The 12,240-nt window shown below is 35.6% G+C and overlaps 1 protein-coding gene, 1 long non-coding RNA gene and 5 other non-coding genes across 7 annotated transcripts in view; 1 reads left to right on the forward strand and 6 right to left on the reverse strand.

Moving 5' to 3' along the window:
• Positions 1 to 12,240, forward strand: part of LOC139779199 (uncharacterized) — a 41,525-nt gene that overhangs the window by 24,121 nt on the left and 5,164 nt on the right. Inside the window, exons 4-9 of the mRNA XM_071717485.1 lie at positions 1,565 to 2,481; positions 2,984 to 3,367; positions 6,656 to 6,836; positions 9,153 to 9,251; positions 11,208 to 11,428; positions 11,522 to 11,660. Coding sequence (XP_071573586.1) covers positions 1,565 to 2,481; positions 2,984 to 3,367; positions 6,656 to 6,836; positions 9,153 to 9,251; positions 11,208 to 11,428; positions 11,522 to 11,660 — 1,941 coding nt within the window. The remainder of the gene's footprint in view (positions 1 to 1,564; positions 2,482 to 2,983; positions 3,368 to 6,655; positions 6,837 to 9,152; positions 9,252 to 11,207; positions 11,429 to 11,521; positions 11,661 to 12,240) is intronic.
• LOC139779201 (uncharacterized) overlaps positions 1 to 12,240 on the reverse strand; it is a 109,330-nt gene that overhangs the window by 23,529 nt on the left and 73,561 nt on the right. The gene's annotated exons all lie outside the window — the stretch shown is intronic.
• Positions 7,249 to 7,320, reverse strand: Trnae-cuc (transfer RNA glutamic acid (anticodon CUC)). Its single transcript has one exon. It is a non-coding gene; the product is annotated as a tRNA-Glu (tRNA).
• Trnae-cuc (transfer RNA glutamic acid (anticodon CUC)) lies at positions 7,468 to 7,539 on the reverse strand. The gene has a single exon. It is a non-coding gene; the product is annotated as a tRNA-Glu (tRNA).
• On the reverse strand, positions 7,922 to 7,993 carry Trnae-uuc (transfer RNA glutamic acid (anticodon UUC)). The gene has a single exon. It is a non-coding gene; the product is annotated as a tRNA-Glu (tRNA).
• On the reverse strand, positions 8,455 to 8,526 carry Trnae-uuc (transfer RNA glutamic acid (anticodon UUC)). The gene has a single exon. It is a non-coding gene; the product is annotated as a tRNA-Glu (tRNA).
• Trnas-uga (transfer RNA serine (anticodon UGA)) lies at positions 8,596 to 8,669 on the reverse strand. Its single transcript has one exon. It is a non-coding gene; the product is annotated as a tRNA-Ser (tRNA).

Genomic DNA, 12,240 nt, shown 5'->3' on the forward strand with positions numbered 1-12,240 from the left:
GCGCGCAAACAACGAGGCAGGCGGCCGTCTAATAAGTCGTCCATCTCGGGTCGCGATAATAATTCTGCAACTCCGATAACCCCCAAAATTGATGAAATCGGTCGGCGGAGGAGGCGGAAGGAGCACGGCATGCGGCGTAATGCGGAACCGCAGTTTCTAGGAGGAATCCTCGGCAGCCAATAAATTATCCGTTCGAGTACCTACTTTGCCTGGCCGTATCTATCCGCGCGGATAAAGCAAGCCTGTGGCTGAACACACCGGGGTTAAGACGAGTGCCCCACTGACTTCGCAGCCGGTGGATGCCAATCGTGGCGCGAACTGAGCTATCCAGCGAAACGATTTGCCGTTATTTGTTAAGAATAATAGTCTACACGTCTATTACTCTTCCCGTACATCGCTTATTCCTTAATATCCCAGTGCAATGAAACGGCATATCAGCTTCAGGTCTGTCCATTGCCTTCGTATATAGAGAAACTTTGTGCCATAGTTGAATGAAAGGCTGTCCTATTTATTATATTTAGCTTCAGAACATTTCTGCATTAAACTTTCTAACTGATTAATATATTTGTCTGAATTCCATTCTTAACTACTGGCAATTTTATCATCAAATCATTATTTATAACATACTATTTGACACTAGAATTGACTTCCTACTCGTTAAGCAATGTTTAAAACGAATTTTTTTATCAGCTTAAAATATCCTATTTTTATCTATATCTTAAAAATTGAAAGAAGAAATACTTGGGCAACGAAATGTTACGCGTTTATCACCTAATTAACGTTGATTAGAACTATCCTAGTTGATATCCGAGTACTAAAGCTGAAAGCTAGCGTTACGATGCACAAATCCAAAAGCGACATTCTAATTAACTGTACAAATAGATATTTAACGTTGTCGACAATGATTATTTCATTATAAAATCTTTGCGAAAAGAGAATAATATTATTAAATCTTTAACTGTGCGTGAAGTTTCGCATTCATCATCACAGAGAACACAATGACGCGTTAATAGGTGCCGGTACTTCTCCTCGAGGATCTTAGCTTAGCTGGATCTATAGAATTCCGGCAACAACTATTGTCCTCTTAAGCTAATAGTTCATCTACTGCACGATGCGAAAGTTTCGAAACTAGATAATCGGCGCGCTGGGTAGCACGATAAACGCATCTGCGCGATCATATTATGTCTGCGATGATTACTGCGAACTTTCAGATTTGCATGAACGTTTATCTGATATATATACATATATATATATATATATATATATATGAATTAAGTAATTCTATCTTCACAACAGGATAACGCTAATTGTATTCTATTCTATAATCATTGACATTTAAAAAATAGAATTAAATTCTGAAATCTCGAATTCTGAATTTTTCATGAATTATTTCATCAAAGTATTTATATTTTTTACAATGTTAATCATATATAGAACTATAACTTGTGCAATTTCCGCTTCTATCGCGGATCCTTTCCTGTCGCTACCAAATATCAATAAAAGCTATCCTGCGCCATTAATACACGACTCGGCGATATGACAGTATCATATTCTCGCTTTGCAGGTAATATCCGAATATTGCCGAACGCGTCTACAAGCAAGGCCCTTCACGCACATAGTGATGGAGATGTATCGAGAGGTTGTGAAGTCGCCGCAATATGCAGCGCGGAAACGAGCAGTTCACTATCAGCTGAATGCCCTGTGCCCTACACGAAACATGATCGAACAATTGAATCAGCAGAAGATCTACAGTCTCCCACTACGACAACAGCAGGAATATGTTCAAGCTATGAATGGTCAACCTTTTCAATATCAGGCTCGTATCGGGCAACATTTGTCAAATCATTTAATTGTCCAACAACGGCAGCAGCAACAACAACAACATAATCATGTTCAACGGACAGTCAATCAATTTCGCTCGCTTCACCAGCAACAAGATCACACGCAGCAGCTACCAAAGAGTCAGCAGGATCATGGTAGTCATCATTACAATCACCAGCACGCAAAAGGGGCGCATTTCAGAGCACAATCGCGCAATTCCCAGTCGCATCCCAATCTAACGAGCTTGTGCGACTCGCAGCAGCAGCAGCAACAGCAACAGCAACAGCAACAACAACAACAACAACATCGAGAGACCGCCCTCAGCGCCTACAGGGCGCACTTTCAATCGCAGCTGGATATCCAAAGCGGCAGCCGATCGATAGGACCAGCGACGGCACGTCGGATTCATCATCACTCGAGGACGTATTCGCAACCGGTTTACACGCGGCTTCAACACACCAGGAGTAGCGGCAATCTGCCGACGGCAACGAGCGCGATGGCCGACGGTAATCCCGACGGGAATGTTTACAACGACCCGATATATGCCCTGCCAGTTAAGCCCTTCCTGAGCTCCCAGGATGTGCGAGTCAATGGACTGTCGGCAAAAACCCACCCGATCTGTCACGGTGACGACGTTTACGGATCGTCATCGATAAACAGGTACGTGCGGGACATCGTTAGCATACTTACACGCGCCAGAAAAACGTATCAATTTTTATTATTAAGCTACAAAGATTCAGCCCGACCGAAAAGGCACTTCTTTACTTGGGTCAATCAATTTTATTTGCAATTTAACTTATCATAATTTATACAACCTATATTCTTCATGTTTGTTGCCTTCATACTTTTTATTTCTTAACTCACGAGGTTAAATATAAATTCTGAGATGAAAAAGATTTAATTTCTTTTTAAGTTCATTGTAAGCGTGAATTATAAGAATGGAAACAGTCTTATAGATTCTGCACAATAGTTTCTCATTATAAATCAAAAAGCTTTGAGAGAGATATTACATTTGAGGGCGGATGTTCTCACGAATTTTAAGTCGTTTGGTCCCAAATGTTCGTCGGAGACTAATTACTTCTAATCTTAAATAATTTTTCCTATTTGCGCAATGTCTCTTTCTCATTCTGAGACATTACGAATACCAACTCGTTCGAAATAGGCATCCTTCGACTACCGGTCGTTCTCAGCCCGACGTAACTTCGCAACCAAATGAGCGTCTTCGCGAAGATATGTACGGACGAACACCTCCGGGAAGGGTGCTCCTGCAAAGGCAACACTCGAACCCGCAGCTACCGAGCAGGACGCAAGCTGACGAGGATTTCAAACGATTGTCGCAACCGAGCGTCGCAACAGCCGAGCCTCGATACGTCGGCGTTCCGCGAAAAGAAGAACAAACGGTACGACAACACAATTCAGCAACCATGAGACTAAGGGGAATCCAGGGACCCCCAAAGCCACCTCGAATTATCACCACTCTGAGAAAAACCGCTCTCTCCGATTCGGAATGTAACAGCCATACAGAGCCGCCGGCAAAGCCTCCCAGGTAATTTCTTTTGTTTCCTATATTATACTCAATTATCTACGTCAGTTCACCATATTCTATTATACATCAGCTTTCTATCACGATGAAAGAAAGAAGAAAGTAGGATGTTCGTCAGAGAAATGAGTAACAAATTGCGTGTTACTCATTATTAGAGAAGAGCATTCAATCCCGATTGCAATTTGCTATTTCGAATCGTTACAAACCATCTGAGCTAGCGGATAAAATTTTAATCAATAACCAATTTCGTTTAGAGTAAGAAGAAAAGAAAAAGAGAAAGGAGCTTCTGTATGCTTCCCATTCCTTAATTAAAGGAGTCCTTTTATTTAGAATCTCTCCGAGTAGAAAAGTAAAAAAAAAAGGTCTCGTAAGGTTTTAGCATTCCCTTGAAAATCGTCAATATATAACATTATGCACCGTACACTGTGCGAGAACGAGGAAACTTGCAATTCTGTATAACGATAATGTCGCATTATGAATAATCCAGAAATTCATATTTCCTGTTTTAAAATTCACACTTTCTCTGCCGGAATTTCATTGATCTTGTGACGAGGGCGGGCGTTTCGGAGGTAATTGAGGACACAGGAGGACGTGAAACAGTTTCGCGATCTTCACGTGCGACCCGCATTATTAAGTTTTGCCTCCCAGTCATATGTTCGTGTTAATAAGCGCTTATGAAGTTCACTCTAGCAGAGAGAAGCGTCAGAGACAATTTTCCTCTGACACATCGTGGTTTCGAACAGCTCAAGATACACCCGGAGCACGTGAAATTAGCTAGATGATGCAGCTAATGGCAATCGAATGCATGCCGATCGACTGTTCTACGTCCATGTCGAGGTCAAAACACGGCACGCGGTGACAACTTTTGAACTTCGTGAGAGTTACGGAGTCCTAGATTTTATGATGACATTTAGTCGAGCGAAAATAAAACAAAAAGCGCGTAGTTGGACAGGAAACTAATACAACTTCTGTTGTATCTAGAAATTATAATAAATCGGAGTCAATGTGATTAAATTAAAATTAAAAGTATATAAATTCACACAAAAATATTATTAAACTACAAAGATCCAGCTCGATCGAAGATGCTATATCTCTATTTACTTGCGTAAATGCAAGTATGTTCTCTCGTACTATTTTCACAAATCTTTGCTATTCTCTCCTGTGGACATTACATCCCTAGTGCGTTGCAAAAATTAATTTGGCCTCGGGAAAACACGCGAGCTTTTACCTCAACGCGTTCTTCCTGCACCAAGTTCTCAGTGTGAACGACAGAAGAGAAGAGAAGGACAGGAAATGAGAAAGACAAGGAAGCATTTAACGTTGACTGCCTAAAAAAGCATTTCCGGAGTCTATTCCAGTTAAAGTTTAATTAAACTCGGTGCGACAGAGTTCGTTAACATCGCTGCATATAACAAGATCGTGTTCTACGTGCTGTCTGTGCGAAATTTTGCCATAGGCGTGTTTCGGTTCGTTGCATAATTAAGTGCATCGCGGTATGTTATGCCGAATGAAAAGCTCCGCTTGGCTCGATCCATATTAATCACGCGGCAGCAGAAAAAAAAGACGAGAAAAACGAAACCACCCTCTTCAACGTCAGCTCGATTACATTTGACTTATACTACAGATTTATTGCGCATTTTATTAAGAGACACAATAATGTCTCGCGTCAGGTGTACGTGTGAGCGATCGAGCCGCAAGACCGGATATGTCTTTTATGACATAGCTAGTTGAGACTATACGCGATTTATATCGTATTGCTATAACGGCTGAACTGATTGGATTCTGAGTAGACTCAATCGAAAGCTGATGGAGAAAATATATAACAAAATTATCTTTATTTTTGTCCTACATGCGCTATGAGCGAATAATGCAACGAAAAGCCAAAAATGCAGTGATTATATGATTTGGTCATTGTCGCCTAAAAAAGTGCCTATCAGTCTATCTGCACCATTTGGTGTTAGACGAGGTGTTAGATGTCACTCGCAACTGACTATCGACTTATATCAGTATTGACTACTGTAAGGGTCATGGCAAAACAATTGACCAATCACAGTCAAGTAGTCTCGAAAACTTAAGATAGTCATTGGTTAATTTGCTTGCTGCTCAAGTTTTACTGTTTACGTTTTTCTATGTGCCATAACCTTTTATCACTTTTACCATCTCTTCATAATCTACCACGTGGGTAACAGTTTTTCTAAATCGTATCTAAGGATAGTCTGTTATTTATTATAATGTTATAACAGTTGTGTGTTCCAATATACATTGCAAATACTGAAAATTTGTAACGTTATGTAAGAGTTTTCAATAGTGGCAATGTATATCGACAAATAAATAACTTCAGTGATAGTGAACATAGAACATACATACTAATTAATAACACATAAGATTATTCTCCTGTGGTATTAACAACATAATAAATAAATAAAGCATATGTCTATATTTTTATTGTGAAGTAGTGATAGAGTAAAGAATACAAGTAAAGAAACCTTTAATTCTTATTTATTTATATCAGTCCATATTAAGTTATGCAGATGTGTAAAATAATTTTATTTTCTAACGAATGACATGAGTAGTAAAATATTCTCAACAAATAAATTGGATTAAGCAATAAAGAATAAGAATTATTAGCTTTCTACTGTACTCAAAATTTATTTGTTTGGTTTCTGTTAAATAAAGTTCCCAATTTCTATTTTTCATCAATTTGTTCATCATCTGTTTACTCGTATTGACTCATATTTACTTATAAATAAAAAAATAATAATTATGAACTTCTTTGTATTTAAGATATATATTTAATGTCTATTCATATATTAATCAATATGCATTAAATGTATATTTTTGATCCAACAAAGCATTGAAACGAAGGAATTTATTTAAAAAATAGGAGTTGGGAACTTTGCTATGTATGCAAATTGATATTTAATAAGCAAAGAAGTTTCTATTTTTAAATACGATAAAAAATAAAGATTATGAATCTTTCACTCCTTTTAGGACATAAAGTTAATATTTCCTGATATTAAAATGTACAAAAAATAGTGATATCAGTAAAAAATTACCTTTTAAAAATGGTTTTAAAAAGACTACACGTGAAAAGTGTTACTTTCTGTCAAACAACTTGTGTAAAGAATGTTAAATGTGTGTTTAATGTAAAAATATATACTAAAAAATCCTACAAAAGCAATGAAATAAAAAAATTTAAAAAGTTAATTTTTTTACTGATATATTGAAATACGTTGTTGTAATAATTGATCTGTTTCATCTTGAAGAATCGTATGAAAAATATTTTCTCAGAATTATGGTGAGGAACGGGCCAAGAGCTCGGCGAGGAAAAGCAGTTCAAAGAGCACCATCGCGCTTGTACAGAACAGTGGGTGGACCCACGAGGTGTTTCAATAAGGCGCGATGTGTTGGTCCTGAATTTGTGGTTCGTGCCAATCAACCCCCGAAGACGTTATGCGTGGGACAAGTCAAGGTACGAAAATAGAAGTACATTAATTAGAATGATTAAATGATTAAAATTAGATTAATGATTAGATGCAGGACGTAAATAATTTTATAAATTTTAACCTACGATACACGGTTATGTTTCACTTTTAACTTCCCATTTGTCGTAAATTTCTAAATTATTTAAAATTACACACACAAACTATATTTTACAAATCATATTTCTAGTATAAAACGAAATATTTTTAATGGAAATGTTCAAAATCGTCTACATTTGATCTTTATTCGTTCCTCGCGTATTAATTTCAAAAGAAACGATTAAAAAATACAAAGAATATTTAAATAATTCATGGATTCTCGAATGGACAGAAAATTAAATGGAGGACTTCATTGTCAATGTAACTTTATAAAGTTCCGCAAAACCTGTAAAAAAAAAAGATTTCCGGTACCGGGAATCGAACCCGAGCCTCCTGGGTGAGAGCCAGGTATCCTAGCCACTAGACCATACCGGAGATTGTATGGTCCCTTTGTTATGAATCATCACTATCAGCCGATATTCAAGTTATGAATTATATAAATTTATTTAATAATTTCTAAAAATAAAAGACTATAAAAAATTATATTAAAATATTCGCAAAAATAGAACTGCAAAATAAATTTTCCGGTACCGGGAATCGAACCCGAGCCTCCTGGGTGAGAGCCAGGTATCCTAGCCACTAGACCATACCGGATGACGATGATCATTCTCGAAACAACGCATGAAATTGATCATATTTTTAGAAAATGTATTATTGCATATTACCTCACTGAAATCTAAAATCTAATATATTAAACGCTATTAATAAAATAGTATTTACATTTTTTAAATTACATTGCACTATTATTTAATATATTTTTTTTAATTATTTAGAAACAGAGGTCAATTTATATTATACGAAATTTATTTTTTAATTTCAAATTTGAGTAAATAAGGACACAAAAAATTCGTGATTAGAAGATAAAAAAACAAAAAAATTTTAATTTATTGTTGACATAAAATTAAAATAATATTTACTAACATTGCACGATGCATGAATAGAAATTAAAAAATATTTAGACTGCGAAAAAAAAAAATTCCGGTACCGGGAATCGAACCCGAGCCTCCTGGGTGAAAGCCAGGTATCCTAGCCACTAGACCATACCGGATTGAAGACGACGAGGCTAAAGTTCACATATCCAACTGCTATCAATAATATTGCATTTGATATTATATAATTTTAAAATAACAGATACATAATAAGCTATTATATCGCAAAATATAGACTTATTTTACAGAATATAAAACAAAAGTAACTAACGGATCCATGGAATAATATATTATTATGCAATTACCGAACATAACATAAAATATTTAAAAAATATTTCTGATTTTAAAATGTATGTTTAATTTTCAAGATATATATATGAAACCATTTAGCATATTGCATTTATTTTAATTTAATATCTTTATTACTTTCTGCCTCTGCAGCTATATTATAAAAACATTAATAAAAATAATAATAAAAATCGTGTCATTTAACGCTTTACGAATTTTGTTTGCACTATTTTTGCAATACAATTTTAATCTATTCTTTTTATTTTTGCCAAATCTAAATTTAAAAAAAAATTTCCGGTACCGGGAATCGAACCCGAGCCTCCTGGGTGAAAGCCAGGTATCCTAGCCACTAGACCATACCGGATTACGTTTAGGGATGTTCTTAAGAACGTACTTGTAGCTATATGACGGTAAAATGGGGTAAAAAAAAATATTCCAGTACCGGGAATCGAACCCGAGCCTCCTGGGTTTTCAAGCCAGGTATCCTAGCCACTAGACCATACCGGATCCTGGTGTCGCCCTTCAATTTAGCTGTGTTTACGTGTGGCTTTGTGTATAGGCAGGATAAATTATTTTAATATAATTTCAGAACTTTCGTGTCTTTTGGATAAAAAAAACTAACATCAACGATTTATTTTCTTGGACTCTAAATAAATATTAATTTTATTCAACTAAAATAAATAAAAATAATGTTTTATAGGTTGGTTTCCTATATTGTTGTATAAAATATATTTGTAATTTATAATTTCCATAAGATATTAGAATTAAAATAATGATAAATAGAGATATATTACTTATGCAATTCGTAAAATAAATTATTCCATATTTTTTACAAAGAAATTTAACATTTTCTTGAATGCAAGGGAAATAGATCTAATAATAAACATTTGCATCAACATATAAAGTTGCGGAGAGAAAGAAAAAATAGAGAGAGAAAGAGAGAAAGAGAGAGAAATATGAGATGATACAATTAATAACTCGTCTGCGTAGGCGGGAAACTCTGGCCGGATAGTCGTAATAATGCTAACAGGACAACGCGTGGAGGTAACCTGTGATCCTCAAAAGGTCACCGCCGGGGATTTATTTCAGGTAAGCTCACTGGTAAAGTGCACTAAATTCGTTAATTTTCTATGAACAATGATGAAATAACGCACGTTTCAAACAAAAGATGAATAAAAAACAAAAAAATCGGATATTTCACGTAGCTTATTCGGTATTCTCGAAAGATTATTAATGAAAAGATTATCTATACTCTAGACCAATGACATTCTTCAAAATTTAAAGTTCGATCGTAATTTAAAATATTTAAAAACGCGTTAATCTTCATTTATGATGTTGTTATATGATCATTATTTTGTTGACAGTCATTCGCAAATCAGGCATTTATTTATCCGCGAATCAATCATATGACTAAACTAATGGTCATTGCTTTCGCATTGTCAAATTTGTACATGTAATACGTTAATCCAAAGATAATGAAGATATAATAAACATCAGCCCATTTGAAATAATATAAAAGCGTCAATATAAATCAATCAAATTAATTGATATAATTTGGAAATCAATTTTCGATGATATGCTTGAATATTATCTCGTGTCTTATCGCATATCTTTCCTACCTCGCAAAAGTTCTTTTCTGCGAAAAGTCATACCTCAGAACGCTAATAAATTGTATCACCAATAAGTAAGTGAAATATATGTATATGGCGTCTACGCAAGAACATCGTGAAAGAATTATTTTTCATTTGCTGCGTACGCGGAAGAATGTATCCTGCCGGTATATATCCTGACAAAAATCCTTTAAAAAATATACTTCGTCCGCTAGTTCTCGAGCGGAACTGGTTCGATCGTAATGCTCGCGCGACGGTGGCCTCTCAAAGCCACACTTAGGCCGCGAAAGCCAAGACGTGGCCGGTTGTTTACGAGACCACAAATTCCGGCGTGAACTCGCGAGAAGTTCTGGCGAGCCGCCAAGCCTAATCATTATATACGACAGATCCACAAACCACGAGTTATGTGATCTCGACGACGAGCGTATCGCACAATCCCTTCTTCCATAAAAATCTATGTTTCAACATTTGTTCGAATCCAACATTACAAAGAGAGAGAGAGAGAGACACTTTTCTTATAACGCTATCAATAAAATTATCAACGAAAATATCGATCGGCAATATCATTCTGAATTATTTGTAGGATTAGAATTAAAATAAATAATTTGAACCTAAAGCCATTATAATATAATTAAAACAATTATATTACTCCGCTACATTTTAATCAGTCAGTATTTTTAATAAGTCAGTATTTTTAAAATTCTTACAGCTTACAGAATATATACCAGACTTCTTTTTTACGAAAATGCTGAAATACAACAAAAGTAGAGTAAGAGAATTTGGTGGCATTTAATTTCACTAGTCTAAAAAGACAGGTTTCAAGCTCTCTGTTTCAAGCTCGCAACTCTTCCTGTCACTGTCCATCTGCTGCTTAATTCAAGCTTTCGAACGTGACCGGAGTATTTTATCGTGCAATTTTTAATAAATGGTCGATTTACAGAGCGTCTGAAACTCGAGAGCTCCACTCGAAACTTCCAAATTGGATTACTTCTGCAAATTCGCGCCAATAGAAAATTACCTCTGCGACAGAAATGCGTATCATATCGCGCTATAATAATCTTTAAAGCAATCAAATGCACAAATCCTGTGCTCTCTGCATTTAATTGCTTGTCTCGCATAATAATTCCACGATAAACAGCGTGGCTTACAGACGCTGTTTCAGTTTTCCCTCTCGCGTGTCTTACGTGCATTGCATAAGTAGAAATGCTAATAGAAGATATAGAAATATGTATCAAATTTATGTTATCAGTTTACACTAGGAATTGTTATAACAAATAATTATATTTACATCTTTAAACTGATATTTGTTCGTATAACGTATAACTACCGTTATATCCATAGCATTAAAGATTAAACCAACTGCATGGATTTAACCAATCTCAGACAGGTTTATAACATATACCATTTTACACATTATATACGCAAATCCTTCCAGGCTATTGTTCAAGCGGAAAGTCTCGATGAAAACTTCACTCTAGGACTGGCCGTGCTATTGGCCGGGGATTTCGCGATGTTACCACCCGACACGAAACTAAATAAAGTCGCACCACCAGGATGGTTAAGCAGCGGTAAAAGCAAAGGTTTGCTGGGTCTACCGACTAGTTTCATGCTGTATCTGCGGCTCCGATTCTTCCTGCCATCTCTTCGTGGCATCAGGTTCGTTCGAACCAGACAACGACAATACATTCGACTCGACTTAACTCGTTAGTTTCGTCTCGACTACGACTAATTTGTCCATACTGTTTCCAGGAGTTGGATATCGAAGCATCTGCTATATCTACAAATAAGGCGATGTATACTGGAGCAGCAGCTGGTCTGCCCATATTCTGAATTAATCAATTTGACGGGCCTCGCACTTCAAGCTGAATTCGGGAACTACAACGCCAACGTGAGTTAACGAGTGATTCATACGATGCGCGCTATTTATAATGAGATTATCTTCACAATACGGAACAATAAAATGTTCAAAAATGATCGTAACTCTAGATAATTGGGATTATTTTAAATAAAATGAGAAGCTGAAATGAGACATCATAGATAGAAAATATTGCGACTCTGTAAAAAGTCTACACTCTTCTACTATGGAACACGATTAATTTCTTTTTCACAATAAGACTTTGGAATTTTCATATATATACGTGAATCTATCGATTGTTAAATTTCAAAGATTTCAATGTCGAAGATTTTCTAAAGTAATAAATTCTAAAATTTAAGTGAAATGGGTTAAAAGAAATAAATATTGTAACAATATATTTCAAAATTAACGTCATTTTTTGCATCTGTCATACTTTCTTTTGATGTTAAAATGTAGAAAAACGGTATATATCTATAAATATATAATATATATATCAGTAGTATGTATTCTATAATTTCTATGCCATAAATTCAGTTATTTTAAACTACGTTCAACTATCAATACTAGAGATTAATAGCTGAATAGTTGGTGAGTCAGTTCTCAACATCTTAAG

The sequence above is a fragment of the Temnothorax nylanderi genome, unplaced genomic scaffold (genome assembly GCF_030848795.1).
Source record: "Temnothorax nylanderi isolate EJ_2023f unplaced genomic scaffold, tnyl_v1.0 TNYL_tig0214_pilon, whole genome shotgun sequence".
Taxonomy (NCBI): Eukaryota; Metazoa; Arthropoda; class Insecta; order Hymenoptera; family Formicidae; genus Temnothorax; species Temnothorax nylanderi.